Source organism: Rhipicephalus microplus, unplaced genomic scaffold (assembly GCF_043290135.1).
Source record: "Rhipicephalus microplus isolate Deutch F79 unplaced genomic scaffold, USDA_Rmic scaffold_23, whole genome shotgun sequence".
NCBI classification, from domain to species: Eukaryota; Metazoa; Arthropoda; class Arachnida; order Ixodida; family Ixodidae; genus Rhipicephalus; species Rhipicephalus microplus.
The window spans coordinates 5,380,065-5,407,339 of NW_027464596.1; the positions used below are offsets into that span (position 1 = coordinate 5,380,065).

A 27,275-nucleotide genomic window follows, 5' to 3' on the forward strand; every position below is an offset into this window, starting at 1 on the left:
GAGAAAATGAAAGAAAGAAAGAAAGAAAGAAAAAAAGAAAGAAAGAGATACGTCACATACGCACATGGCAAGCTTCACTTTCCCGCATTTTTATGATAGGAGAACGGCTAACTTGTTTTTTTTTTGTGTGTTGAGATTGTTTTAAGGTGTGTAGGTACTCATAAAACGAGGTTTGCACGCCCGATGTCGAATGAAATAAAAACACACTCTTTCACATAATATGACTCTTTATTAAATCTCTCAAAAATATACGTAACGTGAACACTCATGTAGTGAGATTTCTTTAGCAACCCTGAGGCAACTGATGGGAGCTTTCTGTTTTTTTCCATAAATACAACAGTATAACATGCATGCACAATCATGAACACGGAAGGACACCTCTTCGTTTAATGATCTCTTTCAATCTACGAATGACATATTTATAGATGAATACAGCACGATTCAAAATGTTTGATAAAAGGGGCCCCAAACTGGCTAAGACGACAGCTAAGACCAAACGTTGATACGCAAACTCCCTGTGAATTTGACAGGTGTTGGAAGCATCGCTATAATCTTCGTTGCACCAAAATAACCCTTCTTGATCCCTACTGCGCAGCTCAGCAGTAGAAACCACAGAAATGCTCTAGCACCTCTTGAACAACGTTGGGAACCATTCGACCGGCTGCGTTTTCTTTAAGGCATCACCGATCAGTAGCGTGTTTTCGAGGCATCACTTCGAAATAAAATGCGGCCAGGTGACTTCAGCCTTGAAGCAAGTTTAGGGCCCCTTCAAGATCCATTTTATGGACAACAAAAACGCCTTAGCACAGCGGGAAACAGACACGGCATGCAGGGCTTGCCTGATTGCACACAGCTTTTAATAAATAGGCTCTCATATCAAGAACACAACATTTTCTACATTTTCTCTACAGTCCAAAATAGTTGTCCGCATCTTCGCCCTCAACAATTCTTCGGAGTATACAGCGAACAAACCAGATTCGAACCCACACAATCTGCGGTTCGTCATCTGTTGAACCGTTAATCACATTGAGGTAGAGGTAATTGGGGATGGAATACAAGAGCTGTTGGTGAACGCATAAAAAGTCAATCTTGACTCGTAATAATAGTAAAATTAAACTGCGAAAGCTGAAGCGATTGACTTGTTAAGAAGTTTTCCAATAGCGTACGCAAAGCATTGCTTTCGCGTTTTTAGACACTGCGCGTATATGCCGGCCGCTATCCTCCTGTGAGCCCCCGTGATGTGACGGAAAGAGCAGGGGACCGCAATTAACGCTATTTTTGCGTAAGCTATTCTAAAACGGCTATCTACCTTTAGTTTTGTTTGACGTGTCACGGTGATGCTAACGAACACCTTGTAACATTACCCTCGCGACGTTAAGAAGTTGACAGCATGCAAACTTGGGAAGCCAGCTGTATCAGCTACATAAGCTACACAAGTGACGAACGTGTTACGATACTGAGCGTCTTCGCACTCAGTATCGTAACACATTGAAACTACTTCAAGTGGACTTCTATTAGCTGTGATAGGAATATTTGAGTCAGGTTAAAAAAATAAAAAAAACTGAATTGACTGATGATCTTATGACCCCTGAAAGAGGCAGATCGTTCGCAGCAAAAACTGTCATTGGATGAGCTATGTAGAGATCTTGTAAGAGCGAGCAATTTTACAACGATCTTTTTAAATTACACTTTTGGATATCGCATATTATAGGCCATCGCAATGCCGTTAAAAGTTTAGCTTATCCGCATCGTCAGTGACTATTGCGTAATTTGTGTAACTTTGACATTCTGAAGTAGTTTTGAGTGGCACATCATTAGGCTGCTGCGAAATCAGTTTTCCTAGCAACAAAATATTGCTTATTCAGTTCTTACCAGAACAAGCAAGAAGTGACAACCTAAGAACGAAACATCGCATCTGCGATTAAAATCAAAGAAAAGATGGTCAAGCAGGGGCATTTACACAAAATCCGTCTGCAATAAAAAACAGAAATTCGTGACCAGCGCTTCAAGCTTATTATATAAGGTTTTATTTATTTTTACTACTCAATATTTTCTCTCACTCATCCTTACTACAGCCGTTATCACCCTGTGTCTTTAGAAAAAAGCTTTGGTCCAGCGATCACGTGACTATTTGTAATAATTAAAAAGCACAGAAAATGTTCCTTATCTGGTATCTCTGGCATATGTTGACACTAATAGTACATACCAACTATAAATACTGTCTGCAGCGTTGTTGAGGAGTTATTACAAACCTCGGCGCGTATTTGCGAAAGGTTCTTACGTTGTAATTGTTCGCGGGAGTTATTTATAGGAAATCTTTAAAACTAGGCATATCTCTAGCGAAGAACTGTGGTAAAGTCAGCGTACGAACGCCAATATTAGGGAATTCGTACCCAGCAATAGGCACTACGCCGCGGCCGTATGAAATAGACAATTAGACACTCAGAACTGCCCTACGCATGCAGTCCAACTATTTATCATGCCTAGCACACATTCTTTTTTGATGTGTACAAGACAAATCACTTGGGTTGACTGATTATACAACGCCAATGTACGGGAATCGGCAGAAGTGCTACAAACATTTCCCAATTTGTACAATAACATTCTGACAAGCGAAACAGGTAATTAGTGTTTATGTGCGTTCGCTTGAGAAAGTGCTTGTAAAAATGAAAAAGTGCACGCACAATACACAACAACACAGCTTTTGTTCGATGCTAAAATTTTGCAGCTTCATAGCAATAAATATGGGCAAAGTTCGGTTTACTGGACTACTGGTTTCTAATAATATTTGACTACACACTTAGCCATGTCCCTTGAGATTGTAAAAAAAAAGTTCAATTTCGTAATAAAGTGGAGCCGTAAGAAATCAGCTTCACTAATTCACTATGAGAAATGTCTTATGGAGGCAGTATATTACTATTATAGAGTTCAATTGAAAGCTGCCTGGCCACCTAGGTCGCATCTATATGACAGCTCAAAGTGGACGAAGTGAACATTTGAGATGCGTCTAATTTTGCCTGCTTGCCCACTCCGGTCACCCCTTTACAGAAATAATTTTGTGCTTTATTTGTTTCTCTAACTTCACGAGGCGTCTCTATACAATAAAATTGTGCGTGGTTAGACATCCTCTACGAGCACAAGGTATTCTAACGACACTTCAAACCCAGAGGCCATTGCATCTTAATTTAAAAATTTTAAAGTGGCGCGATCGCAACTGGTTCCTAGTGCTTCGAGACCATCACTCAAAAGACTAAGTGTTTTTTATATTTCTGCAATGCGACTGCACTGAAGTCGCTACCATTTAATTCACAAAACAGGGACATGCGTATTCGTGAAACAAGATGACGCCGCTGGTCCCGATAACAACGCCGACTGCCGTACTACCAGTACAACTGCAAATATGGCAAGACGGCTCGGCCAGGAAGTCTGCTGCTCAGTCAGCGAAAAGGAAAGCTTATACTCGTACAAATACATTTGTCTCTAAATACAGCTACACGAGAAGACATTCCCACGATAGTAGTGGAACGTTTCGCACAAAAAGTCGACGTTATTTTTGCATAATTTACTTTATTTAGGTGTAGTTGAAACCAACCGATGCTATTTCACCCGATGTCATGCTGCATTTCTCGTGGCGTTCGAGTTGCCACACGCAGAAAAAACTGCTCCGGCAAGGTGCGAGTAATGCACGGCTGTTCATGAAATGGAGAAAACTACTGATGTAATAAGCGCACCTGCGAAACCACGGCGATAATAGTATATTTACATGTTGCCAACCTTTTACGCAAGGTGAACCGTGCCTATGCCATTAACAATTATTGTGTTAAGGCCATCATGGCTGTAGGTTGTGTGCAGCAGACACTATATCACAATTTCTACTGAATATTACGAGTTTTTGCAGCTGGTTGCTCTTAGAAAAGGACATTTTTTTCCCGCGCTATTCACATAAAATGGAACTATATCCACTTCCAATGAAGTCAATTGTGAGTTCGAGCACCATGACATTCCACCTGAAAGCGCGTAACACATGAGCACTGCAATATAAAATATACCAGAGCTGCAAGGAGGCCACAGAAGAAGCAAGCATATTTCCAAGTCATTCATGTTCGAAAGGATGCGCCAAATTGTGTTCAGGTAATTCTCGTCGACGATTCACATGATGTTTTATGACTGGGCCAGATTGAATGCGTCACCCTATTCTTTATTGGGGTGCCGCTGCTTTGCTCCCTGTGCATTATGCATGCAACTTTCCCATTCCCGAAAACTGTTATTCTTTGCAAGCTCCAACGCATGGTAAGGTCTTTCACGTAAACTATTGGAAGCCATTGAGTACGATAATTTTTCCACCCTAAATGCTCTTTTAGGAAAAATATTGCATTATTCGTTCGATTGTGTCTGATGGTAATGAAGGGGCCGCGCCAGTTGCTTCACGCAGTTGGCAATAACACACACACAAGGTTAGTAGTCGGGAAAACATGGCAGAGGTAAAAAGCACGGTTTCCCTATTATAATTATTAGACTAATAGATGTTTGTAAACATATCAAGGGAGGCGAAACAAGGCAGAAATGATCAGCACAAAACTGGCACATAATCTGAGAGGTACCAGCCACACTATCACATTCGTTCTGCACACCAGCAAGGTATAACCAATTTCTTAACTAGCGGAACTTCATCTCGTCTTGTTTGCTTGTCCCTAGAAATGTACGCTTATACTGCCAATTCGCTTTTCCCTGAAAAAACTTTGCTGAATTTCAGCGCTGTTTGCCTCTGGCTATCTTGTCCCGTTTTCTCGGCTGGTATGAGTGTTAAGCGCCTTCCTAAAAGATGCTTAGCAAGATTTCCACATTTAAATTATTACAACTTGCAAGGTTACTGCAAATGAGTAAAGCTGAATGCTAGTAATAACGCACCTATAGGACTGTCTGAAGAACAGAATCAAGCTTACATATATATATTAGTGAGTCGTGCTCGAGTGGTGCATGGTTAAAGCACAGACTGTGACATTTTAGTGACTTGTTCACAGGGCTCAAAACACAATAGGGTTCTCCTATTCATAACTCTGCGTCACGTGACTTCGGGGGTACACTTGGAAAATTCCAGCCCCATATGTGCTATTCACACTTGTACTAATTATTGGTCATCAACTGTACCCCTTAAGCACTTCAGCAAAACATGACGCTGGCTCAAGACGAAGGCAACGTCATTCTCCAAGTAAGAAAAAACCTAAAGCTAAAGAGCTTTTGAAATACCCAGCTTGGTTGACAGCCAGAAGGAGCGTGTGAAACTCTCTAAAGGGCTTACAAATTACCAGCGATATTATTGCACCGGGAGCTCAAGTTAATTTTCAGCTACAAAGAAGTTGCTATGAAAGTCAACACGTATATGCAAATTAAAAAAATCAACATGAGCACTTGTTGAACATGAGAAATACTGCGGAAATCAAAGTTTTTAACTCAGCGCGCTTTTGCACCTGTGACTAGCTAAGATAGAGAAGGTTCAACAATTCGAAAGAGTACGTATAAAACAGCGTACTAAAATTATGTCTTTAATACATGCAGGAATCAACCACAGCCCCTGTGTTTCCGCTGGCGTCTTTCAAAGTACTTCGTTGTAGGGGTTCTCATGAAACACGCTATTGATGTACGTGCGTGTTTTCGTGATTACATTTTTGACAGCCACATTATGTTTAAAGAGGCCCTAAAGCACTTTTTCAAATAACCGTGGAGGGGATTCACTAAAATATCTTATCACGCCACAAATTCAACGCCGCGAATATTTTAGGAATCTGTTCAGAACGAGTGGAGTCACAGAGATTTGTCCCACGCTGCAATTGCATTCTCTGTTCTCTCGTTCCAATGAAAGGGCTAGAAACTAAGTAGGGAAGGATGTCAGGGGCAATAAAAGTACGTCACGCGTGCCTAGTGACCTTGAGCACGTTTGTTTTCTTTTTTTTTCGAATACGCTACTTTTTCAGGGTGACCGTGTTCCCACGCATGAAAAAGTGCCATAACAATGGCTCGCATGTTCTCTAGAGCCTCTACTACCGATCGGCAGCGTTTTTCTACCATGCTCAAAAAGTTTTGCAGGGCTCTTTAACTATATCTCGCGTTACTTTTTGAGGGGAAAGTTTGTTTCAAAACCCACTCGCATCTACACTTGCGTCATTTTCCTTAGAACAGGCGATTTTTATAGACAAGCCTAATGAATTCGAATGAAGTGAGCGGCATGATTGGTGCCAAAGAGCTGGACACTGCACGTTTCACTGTCAATAAAAGCAAACGTGCTTTGGTTCATCGCCAAAGGAAGGAAGGGTACAGAAAAAGGAGTTGCACACCAGATAGATCATTCGTTATGCCAAGTAGAGTCAGCAAACGCCCAACAAGAACAGCTTATGCTGACGACAACAACTACAACAGCAACAACAACAATAACAACACTAACAGAACTCTTCTTGTTCGGCACGACAGCACAATCGTTGGATGGCTCTGACCATACAGCAAAATATCTATGTACATTTAACAACAGCATTCGCTTCTCCACGGTCTTCGTGAAGAACAATCCTTACGTCGCAAGCCAGTGGTTTCAAATGCCAGAATAGAATAAAAACTCGGCAGAGATTCTAATATCACCGACACCAATTTCGTGCTTGACCCGTTCAAGCCATAAAAGATGCCGTAAGTTTAAAGTGCTAATGCAAGCGAAATTTGTGCGGAAATGCTGGCGAACCTCGGCTCCACAAAATCATATTTCATTCTGAAAGACAGGGCATGCAAATGCGGCCAGAAGAAAGAAGTGAGCAAACTCAAATAGTAGCTTTTTGTTACTCTAAGTCGTATTCCACGTGTTGTAAATTTTGGCTCCTTGCCGCTCAAAAAGTACTAGCGAACTTGTTTAGCAGCAAGACGGTGCCAAATATGGTAGACCATACAAGCTGAGTTTAGTAACGTCTTCCAATGTAAGTTTGTTCGGTGGACTGCAAAGTTTTCCGCATCCTGAATGTTTTATGCACAAAAATTATTGTTTCGGCACCGGCACAAAGGTTTCAAACACTTATGATCTGTAACATAGTTATACAAGCAGCACAAAATGCACATACGGCAACTTAAGGGTCAGCCTTTCACTGATCGGGGATATAGCATGCTTCCTTCTGGATATGTTGATATCACGTATCATTTCGCATTAAAGTGTTAATCGAATATCACAGACCGATGGTGGATTATCTACACAAATTGCTACGTGACAGTCATAGTGTACGGGTTCAATATAAGATGCTTTGGCACCAGCGGTGCAATCAACTCTCAAGTCACAAAAATATATATTCTTTGTTTACTCTTCTTGTACTTCGCAGTGGCGTCTCACATGCTGCGTCAGCAATCTTGTAAACGAATTCTCAGAGTGCGCTGCGTGGCACCGCACTCTGAGAATAACGGCATCTTCCTTGAGGCAACCCTCAAGGACACTTCGAGTACTTGTTAACGTGTTGAATATGACAATAAGGAGCTATTTAAAAATATCTAACATGCTGGTACGGAAACGCACCGTTCAGAAGCCTACTGCGAAGTCCACATTTCTGGTATTGAAATGTCGCGTGGGGCCGTGGTCCACAGTATTTGATTGTGTGCTTTTTCTGTCATTAGGTTTAATGGGGTCAACAGGCTGGAGTGCCGCAAAAATAAAAGCATATAGATTTATAAGCAACCAGCATCTTCACTATTTTCATCAATCTCGAAACCCTATCGCCACTGCAATCTCTTGCTTATTTTCTTTTAAATTTAAATTGAGGGAGTAATTCATTGTGCAGCTTGCTAAGAGCATCGAATCAGCATTGGCAGCTCAGCGTAATGTCCCCTGAAACGACTATTTCGTAACCATTATTAATAAATCAAACGCAACACAGTTACATACAGTGATTACTCAAATAAAGACGACGCAAAAGGTAAGTGGTCATATAACGGAAGCACTTCCTCCTTCATCCGAAAAAACAATTATATATACCAGCATAATATCTCGCATTTGATAGATCTGAGCGTATGGCTCCTTCCTGGAAGGAAACAGACAAAGCGGTTGTTCCTAGGCGTAAGTGTTCTAATTCTGTCATGCAAAACTTTGCCGTGTGTCATAACACCGATGAACTTGTATCTGAATAAACGTGATTTTGACCATGAACCTATGAGAGAACAGCTAAAATTGTGACACTATACTGGCGCAAGTTATGTCTGCCTTTGGTTGGATAAGTGACCTTTCAGTCGAAGTTACGCCGCTTTAAAGCGATACAGCTCCGCGAAAGGGAGTTGTTTATATCCAGGGTGTATGCTGTAGAATACAATGCCTACCTTTGTGTCGATGGCGTTACATAAAACATCGTTCAGCAGAATCTGTCTGATTCCGCTTGTTATTCTCCTTCTACCCTCCGGGCTGCCTTATTGCACGAAAATTCGCACTACTTCTGCAACGATATATCTGGGGTCACTACAGGTGAAATCTATGCACAGCGGACATTTATGAGCTTTATGATTTTACGGGGAACAACATTTACTTCACATGAGATACATGAAAGCGGCATTCTTCGGTTGTATATTCCCCGCTTGTTTTCCATCATATAGGGCAGTAACAATCGACATTTTACTGATTCCTTGCGTATCAATCCTCACGACAACATTTGGGAAATAGGCATGCCACCAATCCCCTTGATGTAGAGTAAATATCTTCCCGGGCACTGGTGGAGCGGTGCTAATTGTGATACAGTTCACCAGGCGTTTTTTTTTTTCATAACACTAAAGCACCCGGACCACATTCTTTTACAACCTGCACAGTTTCCACCGAGAAAAAAAAAGCTCTGTCATCCCTGAATCTCTCACAGCTTCGTCTATCTGATAACCATATTTCAGGGCAAAACTGATCCATACTCGTGACACCTCTATGCCTACATGCGCACTTTCCTATGCAGATGTTAGAGGTCATTTTTCCTCTACGAGTTCTCATAAGTGTCTCTTCCTGCTGCTCCGTGAAGGTGATGGCCGCGACCACTTTTGTTCATTCCGAGGTACGCGTCCTTGAAGAATGCCTTTCGGAACACTGCGACGTCGTCGCATAGGTGCCAATCGTTGCCCTTGAGTGAGGAGTTGTCATGAGCTCTCGCTGCCGCTGCACACGGAAGCAAGCGCAACTCCAACGGATCTCCAACGGCACCTTGCCTTATCCGGTGAAGTCGTGGCTGCATGTTGCCTGAGACGGCTGCCAGACCTCCAACTGCTCTGCAGCAGCTTAGGGGCGAGGCATGAACCGTCGCCCCGTAAGCTCTGCACCGGGCTTCACTGCTTCTCCTCTCTGCTCACACTGTGAATGCCCTGTAAATGGAAGAAAAAAATATTATTACCTATCAGGCACCTCGAGAACAAACTTAACGAAAGTATCTGCAGAACTGCAGCAAATTCTGTACGCCATTTCATGTGATCGTGTGTTGCGTATGCATTGCAGGAAGGTATGACTTGAACTGCATCCACAAACACGAAAAACAGTTTGTCTCCGATTGAGCTCATATCTTTCAGGGACAACTTGAAAAACTGAAACCCAATTGCTTGTTTTTTCATGGGGCGTTTAGTCTCTCATCGTGAACTTTAATCATTTAGTCACCACCACACAACGTAGACATTACTCGCTCTCATTACTTTGATTTCGCCATTCTGCAGAAAAAAAACAGGTCAAGCTCATTAAGCAAGACAAGTGTACAAAAAAAATCGACAAAGCTTTCCCACAAAAAGTTCTGTTTCAGGCAAATACGACGTCCGAGTGCTGAAACTTCAACAATAAATTTACTGGGACGATTGCCCTAACGCAAGAACAAAAAAATCGCAGCATATACACGGAATGAAGGGTGATAAGTGTAGCTAAGCGTGAATCTGTCCACGTGTCCGTGTGTCCATTCATCTGTGCATGCGTCCATGCGTCAGATCACGTTCGAGAATGCGGACGGCGCACGGGTAACGCCGACGAGACGCGAGCCAAGGAAGCCTAGCGCAAGCGTCTTCAACGCGCCCGCCACTCTATTTCGTTGATGCCACACCAATGATCCGCCACGTACGGCGACTATCCAGGCGACTGAGAGAGGCACTGGTTCTCCGCGCACTGAGGCAAAGCACGCGCAGCAGCCGATCAGAGAGTTGCGGCCTTCGAAAAGTAGCGGTGCAAGTTCGGTGCACTGCTCGTGCAGTACAATGCTTTTGAAGCAGTGCGAGATGATCTTTTGAGCTGTTACCACGTGCGTGGGGTGTTGGCCGATAGCGCCATGCCACTTTTGTGTACTTAAAGCCACTTCAATCACGTGGGAGGCTGCTGTGCGATATCGTGGCGCAGTCCATGTTTACCTGCCGGCTGCCCTCAGCGACGTATGAGCACTGGTATGCGGTGCCAGGGGATGAGCTCTTTCGGGGCGATTACATTCGCAAGAGCACTCCAATACATTGTGCACAGTATGCAGCTATGTGCACATATTTAAATAGCACCTCCACTCTGCTCTCTCTGTCCACCTTGCCTATCTCCTCCCCATGGTGTAAGGAAAACAATTTCTTGTATCTTGCTCCTCCCTCAGCCACTGATACCTGTGCTCCTGTGTCCGCCGTTTGAGCTAGACACAGTGCGGCCACGCATTTTTCCATGCACTTCCCGTTTTGTGTATACATGCTCCGATAAATAATCACCACTACTCGAGCCATGCACCTCTTCTTCTGCACATGCCTGCCGCTGACGCCTTGCGTTCCTGTTGTGTTCCGGTTTCTTAAGGTGATGGTGGCATGACAAATGTCCTTGCAAAACATGCAGGCTAGAAGCAGAGCTTTCGAAAAAGAATCCACGTTGTGTAAATAAAATGCAGTCTACTGCGTAGCTGTTCATGATCATCATAATCATCAGGATAATCATCATCATGAGCCTGACTGAGCCCACTGCTAGAAAAAGAGCTCTCCCATGTTTTTGCCAACGAGTTTCGCAGAAGCGCTCAAGGTAGTGGGCAGATTATGAAGGGGAATCAGACAACCAGCCGTTTGTAGCACACAGCCACAAATAAACTCATGATTTTCTCAAAAAGGAAGCTTTTAATAGTCGCAAAAACAAAGTTGATCACTTCGCCACAGTAATAGGTATAACACGAAAGTAAAATGTGTCCTTAAAGAAGAATATCTTCCTTATAAGAGAACTTGCAGAATGTCTGTTGGCGTTTCACAACTACAGCACCGTTTAACGTCGATGCACCCACCATGACACTTACTTAATCTTCTATATCCGACTAACGTCTTTGATCAATTATTAAAGAAACCTTTATGGTAGTTGTAGTAGCTGAAGTGAGAGCATAATCAGAGAAGGTAGGGCGACAGTCAAAATAGCGCGTTCCTTGATCTGATGCAAAACTTGCTAACATCGTCATTCCATAGACACGTTCAATAGGAAGTTTTAACATAGCATGCCCTACGTTACCGTTCTTTTCGGTCAACTGCTATTTCCGACACTTAAAAGTGCCCGCAAGAGGTTACTGCACGACGCTAGCTCAGTGGCAACAAACGCAAACGCAATGTGGTGCGTACGCTAATCTAAAACTCCATATATACTACACGAAAACGGGACGCGCTTCGTGTCGGCCCGTGGGCCGGCTGCGATCTAACTTAGGGAGAACGCAAGCGTGGAACGCGGTGTTAATGTGGCACGCGGTGCCCCAGCGCTATTTTTGACCGGGATAGTTGCTATGAATGAGGCCGACCCTTCAAAGCCCTTTATGACGCATGGGCTAAGGTCGACCTCTCGCGCTGTATTACGGCTTTGACGAAACTGCGTTTCCATAGGAAACGTGCCGAATAGGACGGACGTGTAGCAGCAAGGCATTGAATAATCTAATCGTTGTGTTTGTGGTGAGAATTCATTACTTCATTTTACCCCTTCTAGAAGGGGACACCACTGCTCTGACCAAGAACCCTGTGGGAGGAAAGTGTGAGGTGTAAGAGGCGCGTTGGTAAATCACTTAGAGTATGTGACCGTGTCACAGTGCATAACGTGGCCAGCAGATATTGTCATGATCCTAAAGGTCGTAGTTTTGATGCCAATCGACGGAACTTTCTTCTTTGGCATCTAGTCGTGTGCAATTTCTAGATTACTTCGTGCCAGAAATGCGTCACTGAAGTCTTGGTGACCCACGACATCAAGCACATTCGTGTTTAAATTCATGGTGGTACGATGATCGAACTCGGGACTGATGCTCTTCCGGGGAACTTACTAGGAAGCTAGGAATTGGCAGCACGAGAGCTAATAATGAACAATTCGAAGCACGTGAGGACATATTATTGCACATAAGTTCTGCGGAAACCCGCAAGGTGGCGGAGGGATTCTGAAAGGTAAATATCTACTCAAGCAGTCGGCTGTGGCTCTGTGTTGCTAACAGGTGCCTGTAAATGAACTTGATCGATGCCTGCGATGAAAAGGAATTTACTTTTATTCGTGGACCACTCAAGATACATTTGAAATATGTCCAAATTGATTTTCCTTTATGCAGCGGCCAAGTGAGAATAATTTGCATTATTTAAAGTTCAAGTTGCGCCAACAACCACTAATCACGACGTGGATGACAGACAGTGATTCACGAATCCAGATGGTTTCTCTTTTACACAAAAAATGCACGACGAAGCCGAAGGAACCCTACATGATGCCATCACTGGGGAAGAGCACACGTGCTAGCATGCCCGACCACACTGACCACAGAGCTTCGTTGAGCGCGGCCAGGTACCGCACACTACGGTGATAGTTACGGTGTGTACTGCACACATGCCCGCAAAAACACCGTAACTGTCACCGTAGGGTGCACTTGGCCTTCACCTTTTCTTTAATATATATCTCTAGGAGACATCCGCCTGAGCCTACGAGCTTTCGCTGCTATCGGTGGCTTGCCTTTCGTATTGCCGTAATTTGCCATTTCGCAGCTTTAGGCGCGAAAGAGCAAAATCTCGGCAATTTGCCACGTAGTGCTGCGAAGGCGCCATAATGACGGAGCAAGAAGGCAGCGCTGAGATTGAAGCCCCGCGTGAGATGAAGTGTACGCGCACGCTCTGCTTCAGCAGAAAAACACGGGGGGTGGTGCGGAAAAAACACCGTAACGAGCGGGGTGTTCCTTGGAGGCGATACGTAGATTGCCGTTTTCGTAAGTAAAAAAAAAGAAGTGATTTTGCACAGAAAGAGACGGCCTCTTTAGGTCTGAATAAAACTTGGCTCCTCGCAGCGGCGCGACTGGAGGCCGGAAGAAGACCATGTGCTGAGTGACGCGCGCTGTCCTTGGAGGAAACGCGCGCAGGTTGAGAGAAAGTACAAGCGACGGAAATGAAGCCGAGTGAGCCTGTTTACCGGAGGCGTAGAGCAGCACCTTATGACAGCGACCGACATGAAAGCTCTTCGAAAAATGAAGGCGCTCTTGCGTAGCTCCGTCGCACGACACGATAGTTAAATGATTCCGACGCGTAAATAAAGTACCTTTCGCTGCGCGTCCTTCGATGCGAAAGAAAAGTTACAAGCGCGTTCAGCCTTATATTGCATAAAGCAATCTCGAAAGAACTAATGAGCCAGCAGAATAGTCGCTCAGCCACGTGCCAGACTGACAGTTTCACCACTCGTATACGTCTAGTGTGGTGTAAGTCCAATGCATAAACTATAAAAACCTGCAGCTCTAGCATTGCGATCAAAGCACTCATTCTGTTCTACATAATCCGAAAGAGTGGTTACTGACCATCTCCTGTACATCACTGGGATTTGAGTTCTGTTTGTCATGAAAGGTTTTGCCGGCGCTAGTAGGTTCCCCTTTTGCTATGACCCAAATATAACCCAAATTAAAAACAAAACATCGAAGACACACCAGCTGTGGCTTGAAGGGCAGTACGCGATAGCGTAATCGCGCCCCAGGCACATCGCCTTCTGAATTGGTAGCTTTGCTTCGGTTTTCAGCGCAGGCCTCAACGATACCGTAATGGAATAAACATATGTGTGCGTAGTATTCATCGTTTCAGACTACCCTAGAATGCCTACTACAAGTACAGTTGCTCAGTGCTCGTCACACCATAATTACTTTTTATAAAAATCAGCGAATGTCCACAACGCGTCCACAAGGCTAAACGCGAACCGACGCAGCTGCTCACATTTTTTATGCTTTTCCTGCTCTTACTGCTGCTGCTGCTGATGAAAAAGAAGAAGAAGAAGAAGAAGAGGAAGAAGAAGAAAAAGAATGTGATGATAATGATGATGATGATGATGATGATGAAATTTTTCTGAGTCATGAGTGGTGGTGGTGATATGGTATGGTGTGGGGAACTTTATTGAAGTCCTGAGGAAGGACTGATGCTAACTGCTCCCACGTCGGGACAGAGAGGCCAATCCCCTCTGCCGCCACACGGGCCCTCTGGACAGGCCTGAGTTGGTCCGCCAGCGCGTCACTTTGCAGCATTCGTTGCCACCACTGTTCACCGTGAGAACCCACGCCGGCCATAGACGAGCAGCGCCAGAGCATGTGTTCAAATTTGAGCAAGCCCCCACACCTAGGGAAAAAACTGTATTTATTGTCCGGCAAATTAGTGGCCCGGGCTCAGATCTCCAATGCCGGAACGTCAAGGCCTTGCCTCTCCAGCGCTTCATGGGCCTGCTGGACTGCCCAGAGTTGACCGGCGATCTTGGAGCTCCTCAGAGCGGCCTCGTGGGCCTTTAAAACATCCGGTCGTTTCACAATTTAGATTTTGTTTCATTTGGCGCAAGTCTACGTTTCTGTGAGGCAATATCACATGCTTCCAGTAAACTCCTCCTACTACATGTCATTCATTTTTATTTTTGTCAAGCATGCTCTAGCAATCCCACGCCTCTGTGGTAAAACACGTGTTTCCCACACGGGAAGATCGTGCTCAACGCTTACTCGAACTTAAGAATTTTATTATTTATTTTAGTGGCATCTTTGCCAGTTTTCAGTCACGCACTTGGTTTTCGCTGATCACCAACGGCCGACGCCGATATCTGCATTTCTACGAGAAGAGCTCCTTCTATTACGCGCCATGAAACGAGAGAGTTGCCTAATACCCTACAAATCCTGGCAATAAGGTGTACATCGGTCTAACCACCCGATGTAATAAAGCTAAGTGGCGTGAGCATTATGCTTGTTGACAGGGCTTGCAGCACACGCACGAAAGCGCTGAAGCATTACGCTTCTTTGTGTTCAGATGATGCAACTAAAATTGCAGGCAACTGTCGTGATTGTGGTTGTGACCCACTTTTTTATTGGTGTCACTTCTTTAGGAAGTGGAGAGGGCAAAGGGGGACGTGAAAATGTGGAGGCATATACTACTTTAGGAAAACCGGAGATGAACTCGTAGCCACATAGCCGGTTTGCTTCCTTGACAAGAAATTGTTTTGCGATGATGGCAAAAAAGATGATTGTGTACTCTTTATCTCGCCGAGTGACGTGGTAAGGGATACGGATGCACTGCACATGATTTGTGAGGTTGCGTGTCAGAATGCTTCCCTTCAGTAATGTCCCAGTTGCTAGTTCCAGTGGTGGGTGCGTCTGCCTCTTCCTCGTGCACCGTGCTTTTTTTTTTTTTGCTTTTCTTCAAGTATTGTGAATCAACTGGCCCAGATATCAACTCTTTTGCAAGTCTTCACCTCTTTAACGCTATCGCGTACATACTAACAATCTGTCGCAGTCTGTAAAGGCCCGCCAAGCTCTTCACCACGAGAAGGAAAGGTGACACAGTGTTTCAAACCGTAACAGATCTCCCACCCTGTAACTAAACCTGAAAATTTTATTCGTGAAGGGCGCTTTCAAATTAGCGTATGCTCCCTCAAAGCTATCTGTTTCAACAGCATGCAACTTTTCTGCTAAAATATGCGTCATATTGTGTGGATTACCACATCTCTGCCGTTTTGCAGCCGATCTCAAAGAAATATTTGGTGTTTGGTCCGCTGCATGTTTTCTCCTTTCTTTTTTTTAACCACAAGAGGCTCTTATACCCAGCTGTAAAATATCCATGGCCAGCAAAAAACTATCAACATCGGGAACAGGTATGTGCCACAGAAATTGGGCAAGTCTCACTAGTCAGTGCGGGTTCACTAAAATGGAAAAGAGGCAAGAGTTAGCTCCAGAAGTGGGCGAGACGCTGACTGCTGAGATAAAAAAAGTAAGAAAAAATGAGTGAGAGAGAAACAAAGAAAGAACTCATATGGAAAAAGTTCTTCCAGAGGTGAGGTTCGAACCCACATACATCATCCCATGGTGAGCTTCTAGCAGAGCAGAGATAGCAAGAAGGCTGGAAAGGTGAGTGAGAGGGAGGAGGAAAGGTGTCAGGGTGACGATGAACGTGAAAGCAGGAGAGTACAGAGTAAAACATTTCGTAAAAAAAATGAGAAAGCGGAAGATAGAGGGTACGAAAGACAGAAAAAAAATTGTGCAGTAAAAGAGCGAGAATTGAAGCCAGACAAAAAGAGATGGGCAATGAGAGTGAGATAGAAAACGAAAACTGAGAAATACAGACACAAAAGAAAATGAACGATAGAGAAACGAAAGACAGATAATGACATGAAGCATATTGCGAAATGATTTGTGTAAAGTGCTCGCCTTGGTATGATGGTAATATGTATTGTGTGCGTGTACATTTGCTAATATATGTGAGCTTCAGAATAGATGAACGCGTATGTATTTAGGAGCTCCGAAAGACGTCATTGTCACTGCTGCTGAAAGGGTGCCAGAGTTTATTAAAGGTGCGTGAAAGCAGCGTTTTTCTCTAACCTCCTTCTTTGCAGAGTAACAAAAGGTATTGTTTATCGCATAAATAAAAGCTTATTTCTTTTAATGATTGATTGAATCGTCGATTGAACAAAATGAAGAGAGAGAGCAATAAATTGGTGAGGGTAAAAAATAGGAGACCGCCGCCTGCTCCACTGCTGTGTACATCAGTATTCGCGCCCCATGTTTGGAACCGCCCTACTTTTTATATTCGGGTGTGCCTTCTCTCTGTGGCACAAACATTTTTGTACGCGCAGATGATGGACTTGCTCTGGACATAGATAGATGTCTTATCAAAGTCAAACTTGTCCATTTAGATTGGTTTGGAACTAAAACGTGTCGTTGTCCTGGAGAGATCAGTGACTTCGGGTGTTCCTACCACAGTGTACCAGTAATATTTACAATTTGTAGGCCTATGAATGCACGCGTAAGCACCAACGAAGCACAAACATGTCGGAAAAGGGTAAAAAAGACGTCTCACCTCGCACCACCTCCCTTTTGAAATATATCTCTAATTGTGTCTCTAAACGTGCCAAAAGGCTGCCTTTTAAAAAACTTTGAAAAATCGGCGAGAGTTTTACATGAAATTACATTACAATTACTTTGAATAACATCCTCTATGCTTTCCCTAGCTTTATTGTCTGTCAGTTCTCATGAATATTGTGTTTAACAAAAAGAAGGATCTCATCAATTTACACTTTCCTTCATTCATAGGAAAACTGAGAGGATTTTACACTGCATTTTGAGCATAAAGATTTTATTTCTCCTCGCTTCATGCTTAAAAGACCTTCCTGAGAGGTATTAGGAGCAAATGCTCCAAACAATGTGATTGCGAGCACTGCTTTTGCGCACTGTACAATCTCCAAAACATGCACACCTATTCAGGTAAAAATTGCGCTGAAATAGAAAGGACACCACAAAGAAGGAACACTTAAACAGATCGAGCGCAAACTACCAACTGTTTTTTATTGACTGTAGAACGTCGGTAAAATAGGGAACCCGTACATAGTTCCCTATTTTACCGACGTTCTACAGTCAATAAAAAACAGTTGGTAGTTTGCGCTCGATCTGTTTAAGTGTTCCTTCTTTGTGGTGTCCTTTCTATTTCAGCGCAATTTTTACCTGAATAGAATGAACCAACTAGCCCCTCAAGACGTCCTGATGCACACCTAGCTTTGCAAAAAAAAAAAAAGAAAAGAAAGACGGTTGCGTATGTAAGAAATCAGCGCAACCCTCTTCAATGCAATGGTTCACAGCCGTCTGTGTATACCCGGCGACCACTTTTTGTGGCAGCACAGCCAAGGCTACGGAGCCGAAGCACGCTTGTCTTACTGCGCCACAGCATGTAGTCCCTCAACGAAAACGTTTGTATACTGTTCTGGGTAACTGAGATTTTACCATTCGTCACTTACATTTTTCGCGGATTTATTTTTTAATTAGTGAATAAAAACGTTGCGCTGTAGAAAAAATTTCGTTTCACGCTCTCTCAGGTTTTTGGGGGGTTTTTTGGCTTCCGTCGCCTTTTTACCTCACCGCATTCCTCACTGTCAAAGATGGCGTCCGCCGGTTACAGCTCGTCAACGTCGCTTACGGAGGAAATACCGCCGCGTGCCGCGAGTCCACCAGCTGCGCAGCCGTACCAGGCGTTGTCAAATCAAAAGCTGTCCGTACAGGCCAAGAAGGTGGCGTACAACGTTTACGCGCAAGTAAGGAAAAGCAGCGAAACGCGAGCAAACGCAGCGAAACGCGAGCAGCGAAACCTGCAGCGAAACGCGAGCAAACGCGAGCCGAACCACGAGTAATTTTTAATAATTGTGACACGAGCCGAGTTTCGCTGCATTCGCCGCGCTTCGCTGCAGAGGACATGCTTCATTTTTGTTGTTTATTCTTCCAGACCCATATACTACCTTGACGAAACCTGGGTCAACGCCGGACACACAAAGGATAAAGTATGCGCTGGTGAAATCGAAACCGAAACACCCGTCGAAGCGGTCGGACTACTTGGCGCAGTAGCACATGTGCATAGGCTCCGCCCACGTAGCCTTGGCCGTGCTGCCACAGAAAGTTGTCGCCGGGTATAAAGGTGTTCGCTACACCACAGTTCACGGCACGTAGACGCTGTTGATTTAGAAGGAATAGGGAGATTTAGATTACCGTTTGCAAGCGCTGCGGGCGTAGCGGGCGCCATATGAGTTTTCAAATAGCGTTTGCACTGCTGCGAACCGCAAGGCACGATCGCAGCGACACTATAGCCTCGAAACAAGCGCTTGCGGGCCAAATGCGGGCCGCCATCACAGCACGCAATTTGGGGTTTTTTGCGTGCAGTCCGCGAACGTGAACGCTGACTTGCGTTACGACGCATGCGCAGTAGCAGCGACCGCACTGCAAGGGCTTGTGGTGCGCTATTTTAAAGCTCCCTACTATCTGATCAGAAAAGCGCGAAGCTGGGCTACTTCTTCGATATCGTAATGCCTGAAATGCGCTAATACAAGCAAGAACACAGAGAAAGTGAAACAAAGCGCGTGCACCCGTGCTCCGAACTAAGATTTTCACGAGGTAAAGATGGTATATATGAAGTTGGCGTGAAAAACAGCACGGGCTGATTGGCAAAAGATTGTCACGTGGACTCTAAACTCCTCAGTCGCAATCTAGCGTCTAGATATCGCGTTTTAAATGCAAAGCATTTCTTAGAGAACTTCGGCGACTTGGAGCGTATCTATCTATCTATCTATCTATCTATCTATCTATCTATCTATCTATCTATCTATCTATCTATCTATCTATCTATCTATCTATCTATCTATCTATCTACCAAGCGGCCTACGACTTTTAGATCTCCTGGCCGTTTCGATAATGGTATCAATACCAAACTTCATTGATTGATATGTGGGGTTTAACGTCCAAAACCCACCATATGATTATGAGAGAGGCCGTAGTGGAAGGCTCCAAAGATTTCGACCACCTGGGGTTCTCTAACGTGCGCCCAAATCTAAGGACACGGGCCTACAACATTTATGCCTCCATCGGAAATGCAGCCGCCACAGCCGGGATTTGATCCCGCGACCTGCGGGATACCAAACTTGGTATGGCATAATATGACTGTACAAAGAACATATATCACTAGTCATAACATGAAAATCATGATATGTTTGTCATGAATGCCATGATTCACATATCATGGTGCTGCAGCTCTTGCGGTGGTTTGTTTACATGGCATGTTGTGAAACTGGTATGGCGTGGCATTATTGCATGGTGAACCAAAGCAATAGACCCTAACATTAAAATCATGACATGTGGGTCATGTAACAGCATGACTATACATGCCCCGCTCATGATGCGCTCGTGGCCGTTTCGCTAGCGTCACATATACCAAATTTGGTATTACAGTATACGTGAATGGATGACAAAGGTATGTGACTGGTGCAAACATGATAATCATGAGATGTGTGTCATGTAACAACATGACTACATGCCACATTCATGATGCGCTGGTGGCCATTTCCCTAGCTTCACTTATACCGAACTAGGTATTACGGGACGTGAATGGATGTCGAAGTTATGATACTGGTGCGAACATTACAAAGATGAGATGCGTGTCATGTAACAACATGATTACATGCTACGCTCATGATGCACTCGCGGCCGTTTACCTAGCTTCCCATGTACCAAACTCGGTATTACGCAACGCGAACGGACAAGGTAGATAAATGACACATTCAAACATGATAATCACGACATGCGTGTCATGTAACAACATGACTACATGCCACACTGATGATGCGCTCATGGCCGTTTCGCTAGCTGCACATATGTTAATTTGGTATTACGTGACGCCAAAGGATGACGAAGGTATGTGACTGGTGCAAACATGATAACCATGAGATGCCTGTCATATGGTTACATGACGAAATGCCTCAGTCAAGGCGCCAATACATTACGACGTAACGCGGTGCGCGTGCTCGCCGGCGTTCATTCCGGCGCGTCACGGTGGCGTTGCCACGCCAGGCGACGGTGCTGCCATATATTTGCAGGCGCGCGCCACGCAGCGTTGCTCTGAAGCATGCGCGTTTCAGCGCGTCTGGCGTCCCTACGTCACGAAAAGAGAGATACGCAGTGTTGTCTGGGTAACGCATTGGCGAGAAATGCAGCATGTCTCATTTCGCGCTGGTTGCCGTATGGACGCATCGACGGACGCTGGTCGCGCATGGCGGCAGACTAAAGAGTGCTCGCTTTTTGCTAACGCAGCGTCGCTGTGCGCAGCGTGCACACGCGTCAACGCTGCAATGGAGTATACTGGGCCCTTAATTCCTAATGCGCTCGCGGCCGTTTTTCTAGCTCCAGATATACCATATTTGGTGTTACGCGACGTCAATGGATGACGAAATATATGACTGGTGCAAACAATGCATATTCTTGACACACGTGTCATGTAAAAACATGACAACATACCATGCTCATAGCGTGCTCGCGGCCGTTTCGCTTGCTCAGCTTATACTAAATTTGGTATCACGTAACGTGAATAGACAACGAAGGTAAACGACACATCCAAACATGATAATCATGACGCGGAAGATATGTATGGCATCATTTACCTCCACCTCGTAACGTTGTGCTGATTTTAAAGTGATAATTCAACCTTTCTCATTCTTACTTCGCGTATCGTTGATTCCCACTGTACGTGGGATCTGCCCATTTTTTTAGTCAGCAAGCACCACCGGGGGATCGCTGACATGCCTACGTGTTTCTTTAATAGCACGGAACTTGCAGAGCTCTCGTGCATAGCGATCCTCATGACGATGCAAAGCCCTGGTGCTTTCCAGAAATGGGTGGCATGCCTTGTTTCGCTCTTTTTTTGCACAGGCTCCGCACTGCTTTGCCACGTGGGCATAACCATCAGATGAATAGTTTTTCGAATGCTCCTTTAACAGGATTTTTATTCTACGCTCCATTTTGTGTTACATTGAAAGAGTAACCTAGATGCATCACGCAGTAAGAAAAATGGAATATATTCATCCAATAACACACGCTATCTTTACAAACATGCGTGATTTTTTCTTGAAAAATTCCGTATTGACAAATAGAATACAATAAAGACGCGAGTAGTAATAAAAACTACCCCTGTAATTCAGTGGCTGTAAAAGATAGGATGTTCCCACGAATGTGAGTAACGCGCCTTGTGATGCGAAAAATTTCAAACCCGCACATTACGAAAGAATGGTTAAACTGCAACAGATGCCAGTTACATTATAAATATGGTGCAGTTGAATTGACTTCTCTCTTTCCCGCTTTTGTAATATTTCCTACAATTTCGCTAACATCCTAATTTGTATACGTGGCCACGTTAGACAGCTGCTAGCGATATATGCTTCGAACAGTGCCTCTCCTTCTTAGTTAAGTGTGTGGCTGTCGGCGAAATTGCGTGGCGTTTTGCGGAATGTGAAGGGTCTGCGGCGTGGGCTGGTATGGGCGGTGTCTAACTTGTGTGTGCGGGAGAAGGGCAGGGGGGGGGGGGGGGGGGGTAGGGGGGTTCAGGGCTGTTTATTGTCAAAGCGGCAAGTCACAGCGTATCGTCACCGAAGCGAAGCACACTGCACTCTTCTATGCTGGTAATGCACAATTTTTTGGCTATTTTATTTAGTCTCAGGAAAAGATCGTGATTACTGTGCTGCCATTTTCTGGAGACCAATTTACATTTGTACTTCATCAATAAATCATTAGTAATCATATTTCGATTGATAGAAATAAAAACTGAGAAAAAAACAAAAAAGTGCTGGCCTGCTGCAGCGTACAAAGAGTACAAAAATCTAGGATGCCGTCTACTCGTAAGAAGCTACGAAATGTCTGGCGGAAGTTTCGATGCACAAATGCGGCTTACACACTGTGTCTGCTTTGTATATAGTCTTGTGACTGGTAATCGTAAATGAAAGCATTCAAAGGGAGACAGGCTAGGAACTTTATTATTAGCATTCAAATAATCGTTCAGTTGTTTTCCTTAGCTTGTAATGTGGACAGAAATGCCTAATATTTGATAAGCGAGAAAGCGTGACAGTGATAAAGTGAACGCAGTTATTCCTCGAGACCTTTATATATAGTACGGCGTGCTTGCTATAGTCCAGCAAGAGGTAATTGAGATTATTTCGGTGTTCTCGTCGCATTAGCTTGCTGTGCGTGCGAAAGGTTTTTTTTTTAATGTCTGCATATAGCAATACATTAGGAAGACCGCTTCTTCGCCGCATCCATAACACCCCTGATATAAAAGTGAAAACCAAGAGAAGTGGTACTTTTTTTCTGTTCATACGGACCCACCATGACAAGTTAATAATATACATCGGCTATAAAGAAAGAAACGGTAAAGCACTCGGGGGAAAAAGATGAGTCAACCACGCAGCAGGATCGTGCGCAATTTGAAACGGTTTCCATTCCAGCGCTGTGCGAGGGGAGCGGCAACGGTAATACATCGAGCCACGCGAGGCCCAATCTCGCGATGCTCGCGGGTTCGTCTTTCTGTCGAGAGCAACGGTACAGGAACGAAGCAATCGTGGGGAGCGTGCCGGCAGCGTATATGACGCGATTGCGATATACAGGACGAATCCAGGGCTTTCTCGCGACGAGAACCTCGGACACGACTAAATGAAACCAAAAAGAACACAGTGAACGGGATAGCTCTGGGTAAGCTCCTATAGACAGGAAATGCGAATCGTGCAAAAGGCGAGTTATTATGCAATGCGTATCAGGTGATCCTAGTACTCGAACGAAGCTGAACATCTGTACTACGCTGAGATTCATGCAGCGTGCTGCAAGGCATGGGTTGTAGTTTGCTCCATTTATTTTTCGATTTCAAAAGAAACAGGTCAGCTAAAGTACACGTTTAATTGACGCGCTGCTTCGCCTAATGAACGCGTTCAGAGCCTTAGTTCTTTGTCGTGACTCGAAAATAAAACACTCTTTTTTGTAAGGAAATGTGGTGCCCGCTTCCTTCCATGCACGTTGTATACGGTACGGCGTCCCATGCGTGAGAATTTCTGACAATTGTAAAACAGGAAAGCAAAGTGTCGCACGGAGCCAAGTGATTACGAGAACCACATTCGCATACTATCAGTACTCGGTACCACTGGTTTTTATTATTGGTTGCCGCCGATTAATTACTGGAAAATGTCAGCTAATGTTGGCTAAAGTTACAAAATGTCTCCTAATTTGGCTAACGCTCGCTGCGTGCTGCTTAAATACAAGCATTGTCTTCCGCCAACGCCAGCCTAATGAGCCAGTTCTTGCTCGATACTTTTCTTTGTCCTTTCAGTCTTTTGTCCCACTTCAGGCTTTCCTGTAATTGACCTCATTGTTGCAGCTCCCGCCTGCACTTTGGCCCGAAACCGCGCGCAGCCGTACAGATGCGACCCCCCGCTTGGTGGGCTCCACGCCAAAAGTGTTGCTGCCGCTGCGAGAAGCCCGCCAGGCAGTGAGGGCGGTCGTTACTCTCGCTGACCTCGACACCGGCGGAGAAGCCCTTCCGAGAAGGCGCTCCTCGGTTTGCGGTTGCGGTTTCACGGAGCGACAGCGCTGCGATTAGCGTACGCGAAGAGCTTCACACGCGTACAGAAACGATATTGGCATATTAGGGCCGGTGTCGTGAACTAAGCCCAGGTCATGGGCCAGAGTCACGATATTTAGTCACGTTAAGGCAGGCACCACGAAGAACCCAGGTTGAATAGAGAGGGGTTTTCAGCGAAAATTCAGCTTAAGTTGCCATTCGAAGGTGGCCTCTCATATACACTTTAAAAACTGCGCATGGTATCGTAGGAGTAAAAAGGACAAGTTACTCTTCAGGGTGTTCTTCAACTCTCCAAACGCATCAGATAGAGTGAAATTCATTTTCATTCTGTATGAAACGAGAGAGTAAAACAGCTTTCCACTCTTCCTCTTTTTGAGAGAGTGAAACGTCCATATACTCTGCTAGGCATGATAGAGTGAAACGCGATTATACTACTGCCCTTGATTACTTTTAGATGTGTCCGCACACCGCGAGTGATAGCACTACCTATTAACCACACATATATGCAGTAAAATGTACTGCCTTTGTTTATTGAGACGTTAGAGATGCTTAACGAACAGAACAGCGTTCCCTGCGCTCGCCAGTGGGTTTGAGCGCACTGGAAGGCATTTAAAAATCTTAATATCTGCGTTTTTCGTCTTTCATCTGTATAGTGAAGTAAGCGAATACTATGTCATTCAATCGGTAACGATAGAAACTCAACGCCCACGGCTACGACATGCTCCTTGTATTAATACTTATGTTTTTCGCTACGACTCTCCCACACGGGCGATGGTGCCGTAAGCCTAACTCACGGTATGGCTACAGTGAAGTATGGTCACTGTAGTCGTATAAAGTGAACAAGAATGACCGAAAATGTGTCCAAGGTGGTAAAATAAAAACTAAATTGTTTAGTGTACACTTCACATGAGCGATGTTTAGTAGGCAGGTATGACTAACAACTTAGCGAGGCAGTGCAAATGACGTTCATATAATATGTTGCGGTAATCTTCCTTTTTCTATGTAAAAAAACTTGTCATATAGACGTTGTGACCTCATGAAGAGCAAAAAAAAAACAGTATATAGGTCATCTACAGTTCTGCTGGTTTTGAAAACCGTGCAGACACTCAATTATATGCGTCTAAATAAGAAAATGCAGACATATTTTCAACAATATACTTTTGACATAAAAAAATAAACACCTGTTCCTCGTATTTCAGTGTGGTGTAGTGGTTAGCACGTCTAACTCGCGTTCTGTAGTGTGTTTAGAGGTCAAAAGTATGAGTCCCGATCCATTATGTTTTTTTTTTCACATTTTCTTTTCTTTTTTTTTATCGTAGTGCTTGTAATCAGCCATCTTTACGATCTGCGCTTGAGTAAATTCGTCAAAAACAATTAAGAATCCCAACTTTGGCTGAAGTTCTGCTATTCTTTTTTTTTTGGTTCTTTGCTACTCTCTTCGGTGGGGTCATGCTACTCTTCTTCGGGCAACGTTAAGCTAGGGGGAGTGCTTTCACCCGTTTTGGGGGAATCACTAAACACTGCTTCCACAAGAGGTGATTTACTATGGAAAAGAGAGTGAAATATGGAACAAGAAAGTACTCTCCCAAAAAATAGTGCCCGGCACTCTAGCTTTTAGAGTGTATGGGTAAATTCTGAAAGAGATTGAGCCGTAACATTCGATAGACATGCCGATACCCATCCCCGAAGTGTATAATTTAAAATATTGATATTTATTGCACAATTATCGGTTGCGTTTCTGCACCTGGCGACCACTTGGGGTGTATAACGAAGTAGTGGCGTCTCGTTGATACGTTTTTTGTTTTTTCGCCGAGACCGGAACACAGAACGTACCACGCCGAAATCGTATTAACCGAAGAAGTGAAAGGAAGGAGCAAAGTACAGGCGGTCTTTCAGCAACTCACATTTATTGCGCGGAAATGAAGGAGCTTGTTTGTCAATCTGCGCTCTACTTTTTTTCTCTTTTTTTTTATCATTAAACGCAGTGATCACGCCTGGATCCTTTCTCCGCATTACCGACGACATGCTAGCTTCAGAGGTTCGGAAAAGTGCGGTCCTCCACTGCGTTGGTCGGTTGCTGATCCCAAAGTTGCTGATCCGAAATTTAATGCGCATAGGTATATAATCTTGGAGTGTCTGTATGATATGTTTGTTTTCATGAAGAGTTTTTATGTATGATGTCTATCTGTAATGCTTTATTTGCAGTGACAATTATGTACATGCATGTTTTGATTTTTCTGGTTGCTCTATTGTTTGTATACTTGCATCGCATGCAAACATGTACACGCATGCCGAATGCGCATGGGAGTAGGAGCGTCTGTCAGGCAATACGGCCTTTAGCTCTTACTCCTCTTTCTGTATCAGAAAGAAATAAACTTCAATTCAATTCAATTCAATTCAAAGTCACATGACGCTAAACGCGAAACGGTTGAAGCCCGTGTACTCTGTGATGTCGTTTCACGAACACCAGATGGTAAAAATTTCCGGAGCCCTCCACTACGGCGTCTCTCATAATCATGTCGTGGTTCCGGCACGTAAAAGCGCACTTATTATTATTATTATTATTATTATTATTAATATTATTATTATTATTTGCAACGTGCACACTGCTGCTTGTTGAAACGCGGTTTGAGCAAGTATGCATAACTTCCAAGTGCATCACACCACGGAACTTTGAGATGCGACTTCGGCATTCGCAGCCTTACCGAGCACATGGAAGCAGCCGAAACTGGGTCATGCTCTGCCGCTGTCGCATTTCCCGTCAACGACGTACGTCGGAATGGCGACTTTTGCTATATTTGACTGCCACACAAAAAGGTAGCGCAAACGAGCAAAAAAAAAAAAAGACCAGAAGCGAAGACTTACTTTTTTTTTACAAAAGGTGATTACAAGCCCGTGAGGCCACAGGAAAAGCTGTGTGAGAAACGAAGCACGGGCCT

The 27,275-nt window shown here is 44.3% G+C and overlaps 1 protein-coding gene across 1 annotated transcript in view; it reads right to left on the minus strand.

Moving 5' to 3' along the window:
* Window positions 1-209: 209 nt before the first annotated feature.
* The window catches only part of LOC142786363 (uncharacterized), a 230,395-nt gene continuing 203,329 nt past the window's right edge, over window positions 210-27,275 (minus strand). Inside the window, exon 4 of the mRNA XM_075884021.1 lies at window positions 210-9,345. Within this exon, the coding sequence (XP_075740136.1) occupies window positions 9,330-9,345 (16 nt within the window). The 3' untranslated portion in view covers window positions 210-9,329. The remainder of the gene's footprint in view (window positions 9,346-27,275) is intronic.